This window comes from Aquarana catesbeiana, linkage group LG01 (assembly GCF_042186555.1).
Source record: "Aquarana catesbeiana isolate 2022-GZ linkage group LG01, ASM4218655v1, whole genome shotgun sequence".
Lineage (NCBI taxonomy): Eukaryota > Metazoa > Chordata > Amphibia > Anura > Ranidae > Aquarana > Aquarana catesbeiana.
In genome coordinates, this window is record NC_133324.1 from 418,066,310 (window position 1) to 418,081,265 (window position 14,956).

Below are 14,956 nucleotides of genomic sequence, written 5' to 3' on the forward strand. Positions count from 1 at the left end.
AAATAGTCATTTATAAAATTATTTGGTTCACATGCTGGATCTTTAAATTTAGTACTTCCTGAGTTACTTAATCTGAAACAAGCAACAAAATATAATTCTGACTTTCACAGGCTTTCATTGGTGGTATGCTTGTTCTGGGTCAGCGACTCAGAAACACTGAAGCTAGCCACAGCCAGTCAAATAGCATTTTCCAAAAGTCAGCAGTGGAAACAGTCATATTTTATCTATGACAGGTATACTTTCAATCACTAAACAAAGGGTTAACATGGGAATAGTTAATGAACAAGTGGTCAGCTTGATCACTCATCAATGGATTTGATAAATAGGTGCTTCAGCAAATATTGTTGCATGTAAGCTGAATCTTTTTCTAGGTGAGTATTGCCACTGAAATTAGCGTGGAAACTTTGAAGAAGCCAGTTTTGATTTTTTTTTTTTTTAATGGTAGTTCTATAATCAGCTTTCTCCCCTGTAACGTGCATGTGATGTTGCACTGACTTGATAGACCATTGCTCTCTTCAATACATACGGTATGTTTGGGGAGAGTTGGTCTAATAAGCTGCTAAAGAGGAAACATTTTGGTTTAAGGAATGTTATGTCCAGGTTTGTCAAAATTCTTTTCTTTGACCCATGCTCAAGCGTTCTGGTCACAAGACGATCATAATGAAAGAGATCATGTGCTGGGTAAACTTCACTGATATAAAAGGATTAGACTGGGCAGGAAAAATCTTCTGACTCTATCAAAAGGATTATCAGGAAATGGACCTGAAAACAAAGTAATGCCTATCTTTTAACATCCAACTTCTTAAGAGCAGCTGCAATCCTTTTGATGTAAAGGTATGTGATGTTTAAAATGGTGGGGTACTAATGAGAAATTAAAATCTGGTAGTTGCCAAGAGATATATTTAAAAAAGTGTAATGTTCTTTTAGCTGAAATATTTAATGTAAGCTTGTCAATTCTATTTGATACCTGTGGTCCTTCTGAAATGTGAAACTGCTAAGTCTGTATACTTTGAAGGAACTGTAGGTAAACTTTTATTTTTCCTCTCCTCGTTTTTTCATTACGTCTAAGACTTATTTTGCTGCGCCCCTTTTGGACTAAATTCCCAACCCCCCCCTCCATCAACATATGATTGTTTGGTGAACAAGTAGGGGCTAAGCATGGATGTTAAACAGACCAAAAGTAACAGCTTGTCACTAGCAGGGATTATAAGACACATGCTTTATTGTACAAGCCTCAGAAGTAATTGATGTGTGGGGAAGCTGCCTGGGTGTGGCTTTCATCCATAAAAACGTTAGTTGAAAGCTGTGTTAGAGCACCACTGAATCATTAATCTGTGGTGAGTGTGTTTTGGGTTTTTTTTTTTTTTTTTTTTTTTTCCTACTCCTGTGAAGGTAATATTACAAACTTTTTCTTTAATATCCAAAATCTTTTTGCTGCCTTGCAGCTTCATTACATGCATATTCTAAGTTTTGTTTAGCTGACTCGAGTGTATAATTGCAGCAATCAGATTAGTTAAGCTTGGTGTGAAAATCGCTTGTTCTGTCTGAGCAAATGCTTTTTATAATCGCTAATATGGCAAACATCGGTTACTATGCCTATTAGATATGCTGAGTTAAAAAGGAGGGGCCCTTCATCAAAGCTGGTAAAATTTTAACTGCTAAGCTTTATTAGGCTTCATTTCAGAGGTTTTATGTAATCTAGTTAAATGTTATAACTCCCGACAACACCAGTTCTCTCATCTGTATCTGTTCTTCTACAGCTGTGACTGTCCATCAAACAATGATGTTGTGCTACATGTCTTGGCGTACCTTTGCGGTGGCATTTGTGGTTGCCCTTTTTCATGACCCGATTTCTGCACAATTTCCTCGTCAGTGTGTCACTGCAGAAGCCTTAACTAGTGGAGAGTGCTGTCCTGGTCTCTTTCCCCAACAGTCTCCAAATCCCGCTGACCAGTGTGGCTTTACTGTTGGCCGGGGGCTATGTGTGCAAGTTACAGCAGACTCCAGACCTCATGGACCCCAGTATACACTTGATGGTCTGGATGATCGTGAACGTTGGCCTCTCCGCTTCTTTAACAGGACTTGTTTGTGTAATGGACGTTTCTATGGGTACAACTGTGGAAGCTGCAGACCGGGATGGACTGGTGACAACTGTGATCAACCGCTTGTAGTTGGTAAGTGAACAAAAACTAGTTTGACAGCTAAATACTAGGGGAACCATATAAATCATACCTGTTAACACAGACCTCATGATATAACTGTCAGACAAATCCCCATTTTTCTGATTGTTGTAAATGGCATTTGCTAATCATTTCTGGTGTTTGAAAAATTAGTTTTGTGCAAGAATTCACTTGTTTTTAACCATACATTTCCTGTTACAGCTTCTTGGTGCACATTTGTAGCCATAACAGTTTTATATTTCCAATACTTTATTAAATGTCTATTTAAATCTTTACAGTCCAAAAAAGTTTTTCTAATGGTTATAAATATGACAATGATGGGTATCCTTAGCATGTGAAAGGTTTATGCTAAAGAGAACCTGACTGTTCATGCAATGATTCATAAACACCTGATTTGTTCTTCCTGTTGCATAAAAGGGTTATCTGGTGGGCATGTAAACAAGGCGTAAGACTTGAGTTCAATAACCTATCTGGGTTCACTTGGTGGGTTTTTTATTTTTTGGAGCCTGGAAAGCCTTACATCTGCAATCAGCAGATCGTGGGTGCCATGTAGAACTCCTGCAGATTTCTCAGAGTATTTGTTATGTTCAAACCATGACAGGGCACCTGTCACTGGAGGGGGAATGGCTGCAGCTGTTGGAACATGTTACAAAAGGTGAACTGCTGTTCCAGACCACCAGATGAGACTGCTTGGGGGTGGAGGAAGGACTGACCTGGTTCTCAGGGTTGGACTAATTGTTAGACGTTATTGATGCTGTGCTGGGGGAGACATCCAGAGGACAATATATTCGTGTGCCACTCAAATTCGCATTAAATCCCTCAACTGATTAAATCTGGCATTTGGAACCCTTGATACACTCTCATATGTAATAGGCTAAAACTTCCTATCAAGGGGCATATCCAACCACACTCCTTTTTGATCTATATTTTTTTTTTTTTTTTTTTTGTAATTCCAATTAGATCGGTTTGTGGAGCATGAACTCCCAGCTGGTTGGATGACCCAACCCGAACTGTCTCTGTAAGATTTTAGGCTATTGCCCACTATTAGGAATCTTGATGTTTCCCATGGGATGCACTGGGGGGGCTTCTTCATGGCCTCTTATGGTGCTATCAAACACCTGCAAGGCCCAGGTGGCTATGAAGTCTGCCATAACGTAAGCAGAATCTCTAATTGCTGGCCCTACCACAAACTTGAGATTGCATGGAGAAAGGATGTGCTCAAGAGCCAGTAAATTTTACTTGCATATTTTTACCAAACTAAATTACAACTGACCACAATCCGTACTTGTTCTCACCAAGTCCTAGCACATGGTACATTCTGGATGCCTTCACATTGTACTCTGGTGTGGGGTATTTTTTTTTTTTTCTTTTCAGTAGTCTACATAGGCATCAAGTTCTTATCTCTCTAACTGTATCACTGCAGGATTTACAGATTCACATACCAAGTACTTGCTGCAAATCCATTGTTTGCCAAATAACTATCCTGTTTGCCCGATGTAAACCCCTTTCCTGACCTTAGAGGCCAGAAAAGACTGTTTTCACTATGGAAACATTTGGTTAAGAAAAGAGGCCACCCAGTTTGACTGCATTTTTGGGGTCCTTGGTTAGGATCTACCTCTCACTGATCAAACTTGGAGGCTTTGATCTTTTAAATCTGTACACCTTATTTTGTCATCCTGATGACCCGGCTGTTAAATATGTTAATTACTTTGCAGAGTCAATGTCCTCTTTCAAAGCATGCTATGTAAATTATGAGAAGTAACCAGAGCTAAGATATTTGCAAAGGGTTTATTTTGGTATTTGAATCATTTGATAATCCTAAAGATCTATGCAATGTCTTAAAATGCTAGATAACTGGCTTTCTCTGGTTTGTCTGTCCCAGAGCAGGTATGTAGCACATAAAGCAAGAACTGCTCTGCATACTTGTTGCAGGTTGGTAACAAATGACCTAAATTGATAGGAATGGGAAAATGTACTACATGGCTATGTCATTGGTGGCAACCTACATATGTTTACCAGCAGTCTTCCTTTTTTAAAGCTTTGCTGGGTTGGACTTGGAAGTAGTTCATCCGAAAACATGCTGGTATTTTCAATTGTGAAAATCCTCAAGTTTCCAAGGCCACACAAATTGTGGAGGTCTATTTCCTGATCCTGTCACTTTATGCTCTTTAACTCCCATTCTCTTGCTCTGTTTATAGTTCCTCCATTAGCCTAGGTTCGCACTGCCTGCGACTTCAAAGACGGAACCCAGCATGACGACTTGCATGCAAATTTTTAAGATGTCAATGCAAGTCGGACCAAAAGTAGTGCAGGAACCTTTTTCTAAGTCAGAGGCTCAAGTCGCACCGATTAGAAAAGTTACATTGCACAGAATAGGGTTTGACTTCTGATGCGACAAGTGCTCCAAAGTCAGAGCGACTGTTGCATCAGTGAGAACTGTGCCTAAGTTTTGTAAACATTTGCTATTTCCTCCATAGTAAAGAGACCCATCATTGATGCAGTGAGCATTTTAGGATCATGGAATCTAAATGGTGGGCAGGTAACAACTTTAATGTCAGACGTGGGATATGTTTGCCAGTAGGGTACTGTTGAACAGGCTCTCATCTATTGGCTCCTAGAGTCATGAACTGAAATGCATAGATATGCATCATAACCGCAAAACCTTACCAATCTGCCAAAGAGTCTCACCCTTCTGACAGCAGATGAAACTGAGCTGGAAAGATCGAGATGAGCAGCCTTGTGGAAACCAACTGAGCACTTTCCACTGCTGTAAGGGCTGGCATCTCCTACCTACTAATATAATAAATTACTCACTTTAGGTTGAGACTATGGCCATTTGTACTATGGTTTAATACACTAATTTGACAAGTTTCACCTATATTAAGGTCTCTTCCTGTGTCAAAGGAATACAAATGGTGGCAGCAGATTTTATTCCTCTTAGCATGAGCAGTGACTTTTTTTTTTTTAATGGCTTCAAAAGTGTGTGTGTGTGTGTGTGTGTGTGTGTGTGTGTGTGTGTTTTCTCTAAAGGTAAATGTTCATGCTAATCTTTCCACTTTGTATTCTAGTAAGGAAAAACATTTTGGACCTACGTGCTGAGGAGCGCCAACGCTTTATTAGTACACTTGACCTTGCAAAAAATACTGTGCATCCAGACTATGTCATTGCTACAAGGCACTACAACGAGCTCCTCGATCGAGAAAGGAATACTACAAATTTTGAGAACATTTCAATTTATGACTTCTTTGTCTGGACACACTTCTACAGTGTCAGCAAAACCTTTCTGGGACAAGGTCAAGGAAGTGCTGGTGGGATAGACTTTTCTCATGAAGGTCCAGCATTCTTAACTTGGCACAGGTTCCACTTGATGCAACTGGAGAGGGACATACAGGTACAGCTTTTTGACTGTGTGAATTGGCTACCTTTTTTATCCACTCTTTACCACTGGGTACAGAAATGTCCATATCTGTGGCCCTGACAGATATATGCACACTTTGCCCTGGATCAGCTGTATACATTTCTTTAGTGTTTTTCATATAGAAATTTAAAATCTTAGTAGCTGCAACCAGGGGCATAGCTGTAGGGGATGCACTTGCGACCCATCCCCATGCTCCAGGGGCCCCCCCTCTACAGCTGAATAGGAGGGGCGGAATTGATCCCCTGCAGGCATTCAGCGGCTGCAGGAATTCTTCTGTTGCCCCTTCCTATCCAGCTTCCCTCTGCTGCTCCCAGCTCCACGCTGAGCTGCTCGGGAACACACCTTGACATCACAGCTCACCAAGCAACCTGCTGCTTCAAAGAGTGAAACCTCCCTGAGCTGCTGGATTACCGAGTGGGTGAGCTGTGAAGGGGGCATAAGCCGTCCTAGCATTCCACCACTGTAGGGAGGGGGGGCTCCAGCGGGGTTGCTTGCTGCAAGATGCTGAGAGCATATCTTATACGGCTCAGAGCCTGCACTGGCAGTGATGTGTGGCACTGACGCAGCACGATGGGCATTGGCAACATTAAGCCCTGATCAGGGCACTGATGACCAGTGCCCTGATTATCAGTGTAAACCATGTACTGACAGCCTTGCTGGTTAACAGCTCTCCTTTCCTCAAATCGACACATCGTGGAAAGAAAGGACTGCCGATAACTGGCATGCCTGTTTACATGTGATCAGCTAATCGCATGTTAAAGGGCCACTGTGGCTGGTGATCGTGCTGGATGCGCACCCCAGCAGGCACATTGGAGGCAAGAGGATGTCATGGACACCCATCCAAGCCCTGGGCTTCCAGTTTTGGGAAGAAGAGGGCAGGCTTCATGGTTTCTTGCGCCAGGGCCCTGAAGGATCTAGTTGCCTCTGGCTGCATCGACATTAAATTACAGAAAATGTCATATTGGAGGATATGCCAATGTCCCCTATTTAAAGTGGTTGTAAAGGCTAGCGTGGTGTATGGGGTTTTTTTTTTTTTGTTTGTTTTTTGTGTATAGCAGCGCCCCCAGCCCCCCCTAATACTTGCCCATGCCCTATCTTGACCCAGTGATGTACACTCAGCTCTCCCCGGATCTCTCCCTCATTAGCTGAGACAGCAGCAGTAGCCATTGGCTCCCAATACTGTCAATCGCAGCCAATGAGGGTGGGGCCAAGCCATGCTTGAGTGAATGGACACAGAGCAGCAACTCGGGAGTGAGCCTGCTTGGGTTCCCCCATAGCACGTTGCTTGTTATAGAAGTACTAGGCAGGACATGGGGAGCCTGGAGTGCCGGTGGGGGACCTGAGGAGGAACAAGACTGCACAGAGCAGGTAAGTATGATGGATGGGTTTTTTTTTTTTTTTTTTCTTCTTTTTTTTTTTTTTTTTTTTCCGATCACTTTAACACTGAGCAAAATCTTCCTACCAGGTTTCAGCATAAGCATTGAGAAGCATTTCCTCTATTGAAGCCTCATTTAATGATACTGCTGTGATTTTGCATTCAAATGCCTCCATTACATTTTAAAATTTGAGAAATTCATTAAAGCGTGGAAATGCTCTATTTCTGTGGTAACAGAACAAGGACTAGACTTTACTTCTGGAGTCCTTGAGCATTGAGGGGCAGAAAGGTGGAGTAGTCCATCAAACCTACACCTAAAGGAATTTTAGCTTTTTAGGTAGACCGCTTCTGTGATAGAAATGTGACACAGTTGTTGCATTTTATTTAGCTAAAACTTGTCTTGTAGTTATACATGACAAATGGCAATGCATAAGCCAGTCATTTATTTTGTACACAATCCAGTCCTTGAAAGATCACGCTCCACCCACTTCTCCATACTAAAAGTGGTTGGTTCTAAAGGCGGATCATTTTGTATCTTAATGCATCTTATGCATTAAGATACAAAACCTGTGTGCAGCAATCCCATTTTCCCCACCCCCTAATACTTACCTGAGCCCCATCTCAATCCAGCAATGTTGCACGCAAGACTCAGCTGTCCAGGACTCTCCCTCATGATTGGTTGAGACACACAGTGGGTGCCATTGGCTTCCGCTGCTGTCAGTGAGCCAATAAAGAAAGGGCCAAGCCTCAGCTTTGTGTCTGAATGGACACGGAGCAGCGGCTTGGGGGGGGGCCCTGTAGCAAGTGGCTTGCTGTGGGGGCACTTGGCAGGAGTTCCGGCAAGGGACCAGAAAAGAGGATCGGGGCTGCACTGAGTAAAACTACTGCACAGAGCAGATAAGTATGTAACATGTTTGTTTTTTTAAAAAAAAAGGCTTTGTATCACTTTAACTGTCTTTCTGTGGTCTTGCCCCCTTTTTTATTTAAGAGAGGGGAAAAAAAACCTAGAACATTGTTTTGGTCCAAAAACAAGTTTGGTTAAATCTCCTTTTTACAATCATCTGTGCATTGTGCATACTAATAACTTTTGCACAACAGATCTTGACCTTTTACATTTTCTCATAGTAGTTGTAGGGTGGTATCAAGATGTAAGCTTGTTCTTTTGGAGGAGTTGGGCAAATTTCAAAAAAGTGGATGTCAGTCTGCATAAGTTGGTGTTTGCATGCATCCTGTCTAGGTAAGCCCCACATATGATGAGCCTACATGATTGAAAAAAAAGGAAAATCCAATGAAAAGGGCAGGACCTGGGCAGAAAAGCGCAAGGTGATGCTGGATGTTCACCAGCCTGGAAATATGGTGGACATGATCTGACTTGCTGCAGCTTCTAGTGCACACTGAGAATCTGTGTGCAGTACAAGTCAAGTATTCAGTTTCACTACCAGAAAGGAGCCTGCACAAAAAATGCAAAACTGAAGTAGACTGGAATACCACTTTTATTTCACTAAAACACAACCCACTGCAAAAATTTAGCAGTAAATCTAATTGGTGCAATATGTGAAAAGGTATAAGATCTTGGCATGGACAGCTTTATAATCCAGTCTACCCAAAACTGGTTTTAAGTCACTAGGTTGAGTAGTTTCTTGTGTATTTGAAGAATAGTCAGACTGGACATTTTCCATCAATATGCTATGTCTTGTTTAGAACACTAGGCAATTTGCTTATGTCAACGGGCCATGCAATTATATAATAAAACCTCCTTGGATATTAAACCCTTAGATCAGGGGTCTCAAACTGGCAGCCCCCTGGCTGTTGCAAAAATACAAATCTCATGAGGCATTGCAAGGCTGACAGTTACAAGCATGATGGGACTTTTAGTTTTACAACAGCTGGAGGGCTGCCAGTTTGAGACCCCTGCCTTAGATAGTGTTGTATAGTCCTAATTCCACAAACTAGTGCCCACAAATGGCTTTATAGATTTTGAATTTAAATGTGTCAAACACCACTAACTTTTTACCTAAATTGAATAAACAAATTCATGATGCACTGTTTTTTCGACTGGCATAATTCTAGCAGTGGTTTGGTATTTTTTCTGTTGGCATTAAACTTGCTAAAACAATGTGACAAGAATGAAGAAACGCTTCCTAGATTTGGTTAATATTTATAAAATTTCCTCCCCCCACCTTCAGAATCTTCTACAGGATCCTTCTTTTGCTCTTCCCTTTTGGAATTTTGCTATTGGTGGAAATGAGTGTGACATCTGCACTGATGACTTAATGGGCGCAAGAAACAACTTTGAACAAAATCTGCTGAGTCCAAATTCTTTGTTTTCTCAATGGCGAATTGTCTGTGAAAATGTAGAAGACTATGAAAACCTTGGAACGATCTGCAACAGTAGGTCCCAATGTAATTCTGTCTCAGAATACCATGTTTCCTATCAGAATGGTCTATTAAGAGTAAAGTGCCTATAATCTGCTTTGTATATACAGGGAAAGGCTAATTCGAGTACTGCTTGGGGCGCATATGTAATGCAGGTGTTTAAGATGCAAGCAAAAAAAAACTAGTGAGCGTTTGAAGCATTCAACATATTGGGAGATCTTTACAATGACAAGCTTAACCTCTTTTCTGTTGAGACCACCCTAAAGTGTGTGTGTGTGTGTGTGTGTGCTCAATAGCTCTAGCCCCTGCTGGTAATTGGGATGGATGGGCACAAATAGAAGGGGGTTACCACATTATTATTGGTAAAAGAGGCAGTTCTCCACTTCTGCATAAGTGTCTAGGTCAAAATACCTTGTTGAATTTGAGTATAACAATATCCATATGTTCCATCAAATTTTCCATTGCATATATTCAACAAAGGTGTTTTGTTTGTGGGTTTTTTATTTTCATTCAATTCTAGCTTTAGTTTTAACTTTAATTTTTCAGGTACAACTGGTGGCCCAATAAGGCGAAATCCTGCAGGAAACATTGACCGACCCATGGTGCAAAGACTTCCTGAAATGGAAGATGTGTTGCTCTGCTTGGAAGTAAATTTGTTTGATACACCACCATTCTTCTCAAACTCTTCTGAAAGTTTTAGAAATACAATTGAAGGTACAAATTTAGTCTTGCCTTTAAATTTGTCAGCAATAAGCTATTGTACATTGAATCCCTAACACCATGAGAGGTGGTTTACTGGTTCGTTTGTTTGTTACAGGGTATAGTGAACCTTCTGGTCTGTACAATCCTACAGTTAGAAGTCTTCATAATCTAGCTCATTTGTTCCTGAATGGCACTGGAGGACAGACCCATGTATCTCCAAATGACCCACTCTTTGTACTTCTCCATACCTATACTGATGCAGTATTTGATGAATGGTTGAAAAGGAATAATCCAGGTAAGGTGAACATGTCGATTCTTGTGTCTTCTTGAGACATCCAATGGCCATAGCACTTGAGGTGCAAATGCTAACTTCTATCTGGAAACAAGAATATTCTTGTGTTTTTGTTTTTTTTATCAGACCATTGAAGATATAACTGAAATGCAGCTAAATTCTTACAAAGCAAAAAATGATGCCCTAAGTAATAGATCTTTTTTCCCAAGGGTAAAATACAGCTATAAAATCTGCTGTTGGTAGTTCATGCTTCACCTGTATTATGTCAGTATGTGATTCATAGCCGTAATTAATGGACTTCTAGGTGTGTGTGTGTGTGTGTGTTCCCCCCTTCCTCCTCCTCCCCTTCCTGGTGTGTTCGAGACTGACCACTATAGTCATTTTACATATGGAACTTTCTTTGCCTTCTTTTTAGATTCATCTCAATATCCACTGGAAAATGCACCAATAGGCCACAACCGACAATACAACATGGTTCCCTTTTGGCCTCCAGTAACTAACAATGAAATGTTTGTAACCGCACCAGAAAACCTGGGATATTTGTATGATATTCAATGGCCTAGTAAGTAATGGGTTGGACTATGTATTAGTTCTGTGTGTCATTAAGTCTCATGCACATATGGGGGGGGGGGGATGCCAATTATGAATGATCACTTTAATCTGTTCCACTTAAATCTTTAGAGGAAAATCTATTTTACTTTTTGTGCTAGGTGACAACCAAGACTAAGCGGGGAAAGAGGTGAAGAAGAGGGGAAAGTTATCGCTTTTATAGGTTGTAGTGGGTAAATTCATAAGGACCAGTGTTTCACAATGCTGGAAGAATGCAGGTCACCGCTAGGACACGCAAAAAACTTTGTCTTCTGTGTCCTGTTCAAACTACAATGCACCCAAGAGGTGCAGTGAGCTGTGATAAAATGCACACATGCTGCAATTTATCACAGCATGCTGGACAGGATTGCACATTGGAGCGTTGCACTGCTGTATACTGAATTAAGTCCAGTGGTGACTGAAGTTTTAGGATGGGGGGGGGGGGGGGGGGGGGGGCGGTGCCAGACCATGTGTGGGTGTTTTTTGTTTTTTTTTTGTTTTTTACCCCTCCCCATAAGCCTCACCCATTGTCCCCTGTATTCCACTTGCTTCCATCCATATTGTTAGGAGTATACAGCCCCAGAATCAGAGCAGAGTATATAGCTCAGCACCACAGACACTGACAGCATGATAATACCTGACACCCCCCCCCCCCCCCTCTCGGGACACTCCACTCACAGTACAGGTGGGTCACAGCACAATTAAAGCAATTAAAGAAAGTAGATTTGACACATTTTGGGTAAGGAGGAGGGAAGGATACTATAGTGCAAGTGAGGATTTAGGGGTGTAGGTCCACTTGAAGGCAACAGGTGTCCCCTTGAAAGGCTTCCTATGTATGTTTCTTTTTACCCCGAATAGCACATTGTGATTCACTCTTTATAACTGATGGAAATGAATCAACTTTAGTGCCAAAAAGAGCAGCAGGCAGCAAAGTGCAGCACTTGCACTATAGTATCCTTCCCTCCTCCTTACCCAAAACGTGTCAAATCTACTTTCTGTGGCTGAAGGAGCGCAACGCATCATCAAAGGACCAGCTGCCTGAGCCATAAAGAGACAGTCATCTCCTAATGCCAGAAAAGAAAATGGTGGAGCAGACCAGGCATGAGGTGGCTGAATATAGGCATAAAGCAGGACAAAGTTAGACAGGTTCCCCCTGCTGACCATTTGGATTCACTGGACAGAGTTCCTGTTTGTCCTTCCTCTGTGAAGAGATTGAAGGTGTTGTCCCCACTGAGTGGATTTCCACATATAAGCTGATATAAAGCTTACCCTTGGTAAGCGTGCATTTTTATAGGTGGCGGATTTTTCACTGGGTGTTTGTCAATGAACTTCTATTAATCACCATTTGAACATTTATTTGGCCTCTGGGATTCATCTTCCTTCAGTCATTATTGTTTGTTTTTTAATTTCAAGTCGCTACTGATTTTTGGTTTCATTTTATGACAATTTGGTTGGGACTTAATATTTTGTTTGGTCACTTGCAGTTTGTGGTTCTATTCACATTTTATATATTTAATTTTGCAGCGCGGTTCTTTTTATTATTTTGATTTATGTATTTTTGTATGCCTACAATTAGAACTGCAGCTTTATTTATTGGGAAGCGCGGTAATTTATTTTTCAGCAATAAAAACTGACAAGTTTTCTTATCCCTCTCCCCTCTATCCAAAACAAACCTTTTTGGCTTTAGGTATTCAACCTATAGTGATTGTTTTTAAAAGTGGCTAAAATGTATGCAGGTGTTGTGGGTGGGGTGTTTTTGTTTGTATTTGTTTGTTTTTTTTTTTTGTTTTTTTTGTTTTCCAGTTGTGGAGCATTAGTTTTAAGGCTAAACTGTGTGAACTTAAAAGGTTTACACTATCTGTGGTGCGCCTTGCAGCAGGGGGTCTGGCATGTTCAGTTTTTGAGTCTGAATTTTTTGCCTGAAATGGTGCCAAAGATGTGCGAACTGGCTGCAGTGAGAGCCTGTCACTCTCTCGTGTCGTGAATTGGGTGTGGAGAAACCTGCATCCAATTCACACAAGTGTGTACCCAGCCTTAAAGTGGTTCCAAAGCTTTAAGGTTTCATCTTTTATGCATGAAGGTGAAAAACCTTCTCTGCTGCAGCTGCCCCCCATTTCCTTTGCCTGAGCCCATCCAATCCAGCAATGTGCATGGTCTCTCTCGTTGGATAGGTTGATGGAGTCTTATGTGAGGCACCCAATGAAGAGAAGGAGCATGGGAATAGGACCCCAGAATAGGATCAGGGCTACTCTGTGCAAAACCTTTGCACAGAGCAGGTAAGTGTAGATATGGTAAAAAAAAAAAAAAAAACTTTACAACCACTTTAGGGCCTGCTCTCATGCCCCTCCCTCTCTTGGGTACTAGGTATTGGAATGGCAGTGCCCACAGGATAAATTAAACTGTTGCTACCTGTTTTTAAAGAATTACTTTGTCATTGCATTACAGATGGTGGTTGCACATCATATTGCATGAGTAAAGTGTGTAATTTGTGTCTAATTCTTTGTAATGGGATGGTTCCCCCTAAACCCCTGCCCCCCCATGGTGTATCCTAAAGTGTTTAGTACACATGAGTGAATGGCAGGAACTTGGAAAAATGATGCCTGAATATTCTGTTTCTTTAGGTCGTCCACTGAGCAATACAGAGATTATTACTATAGCAGTAATAGCAGCCTTAGTTCTTGTGGCTATAATTTTTGCTGGTGCCACATGTGCTGTTCGGCGCAAGAACCAGAAGAATGAGGTGCTACAGCCACTCCTTGGCGAATCTTACCCACGTTATGCCGAAGACAAAGAAAACACTCAAGCAGTGTGAAATCTATACTAGAACTATTGCAATATAGACTGAACATGTCGTCCTTCACCATTTTGTGTTTGAAATGGTTCTGCCCAATTTTAATGCCTAGAAATCCTGCAGTAGTTTTAGTGCCATGCAGTGATGTAGATGTCCTTGTGGGCTTTCTGGCAGAAAAGTCAACTTTAGCTGAACCTTTTTAAATGTATTCTTTGAGCTCTTATATTTTAACTGCATAGTATGCTCTTATGTCCTGCTGGGATTTCAAGCGGCCCAACCTCTAGGGATGTGAAATACCTAATTTGTGTGGAGGAGGAATGCTCTGTATCTGCATAAAACTATGAACAATTTAGAAAATCTAAGTTGCAATATTGGTAAATGTGTGAATGCCAAATCCGAATAAAAAAAATATATAAATATATTTTGACACTGGCAGTGTTTAATTTTATTACCCTTTCAATGTCACTTAAATGTGCTGGTTACAGCAATACAAATTTTCATTTATAATGGATCCAATAAGTTAAAATATTCAGTTTCTGAGCTAGAAAATGAAATCGGCATAAGTAACTAAGGGAAATTTCAGATATTGGACAGGCATTCTAGATGGTAAATTACACCATTGGTTATAGTTTGTACATTCACCTTCACAACTTGTGGGACTTCAGCATTTGATTTTAAAACCTCCAGAGAGATATAGAGGTGTGTGTGTGTTGAACATTGTTGTTTAACCACTTCCCGCCTGGCCTATAGCAGAATGCTGGCCAGTGGTTCAGTTATCCTGACTGGGCGTCATGAAGTCCAGCAGGATAACAGCTGGATGGTTGGGGGACTCCTGTCAGAGCTCGGAACGCATGACACCAGAAACAAGGTGAGGTCAAAACATGTTTGGTTTATATACAGTAAAATGCCAGAAATTAGACTGTTGGAAACTGGCCTGAACAAGAGTTAAAATCGGATACATTCGGGCAGTTAAGTCAAGATGTTCTCGCAGGGACATTTCTACTGATTAAGCTTGTACATGCAAACACAATCTAATGACCATGAGTCACGCATAGTTATATGTAAAGCAGATAAATATATACAGCATAAAAACATAATTAACCCTTCAGGGATAAAATGCTTATTACTCACTGAACTGCATCTCCATTTGTATCGTGTGGGGATTTTTGGTTGATATTCTGTCTGTCAGGGCTGGGCTCAGCCTTTCCTTCTCTGAGCTGGCCACTCACCTGTC

At 41.2% G+C, this 14,956-nt stretch overlaps 1 protein-coding gene across 2 annotated transcripts; it reads left to right on the forward strand.

The window, feature by feature from the left end:
• Positions 1-688: 688 nt before the first annotated feature.
• Positions 689-14,147, forward strand: TYRP1 (tyrosinase related protein 1). Of its 2 annotated transcripts, none has more exons than XM_073635454.1 (8): positions 689-834; positions 1,761-2,174; positions 5,249-5,571; positions 9,160-9,364; positions 9,896-10,063; positions 10,167-10,346; positions 10,759-10,905; positions 13,553-14,147. In XM_073635454.1, the coding sequence occupies exons 2-8, from the start codon at positions 1,781-1,783 to the stop codon at positions 13,741-13,743; spliced, it is 1,608 nt and encodes a 535-aa protein (XP_073491555.1). In that variant the 5' UTR covers positions 689-834; positions 1,761-1,780; the 3' UTR covers positions 13,744-14,147. The 2 variants fall into 2 exon arrangements, with proteins under 2 accessions (XP_073491555.1, XP_073491561.1); XM_073635460.1 differs by lacking the exon at positions 689-834 and adding an exon at positions 1,225-1,337.
• Positions 14,148-14,956: the final 809 nt, after the last annotated feature.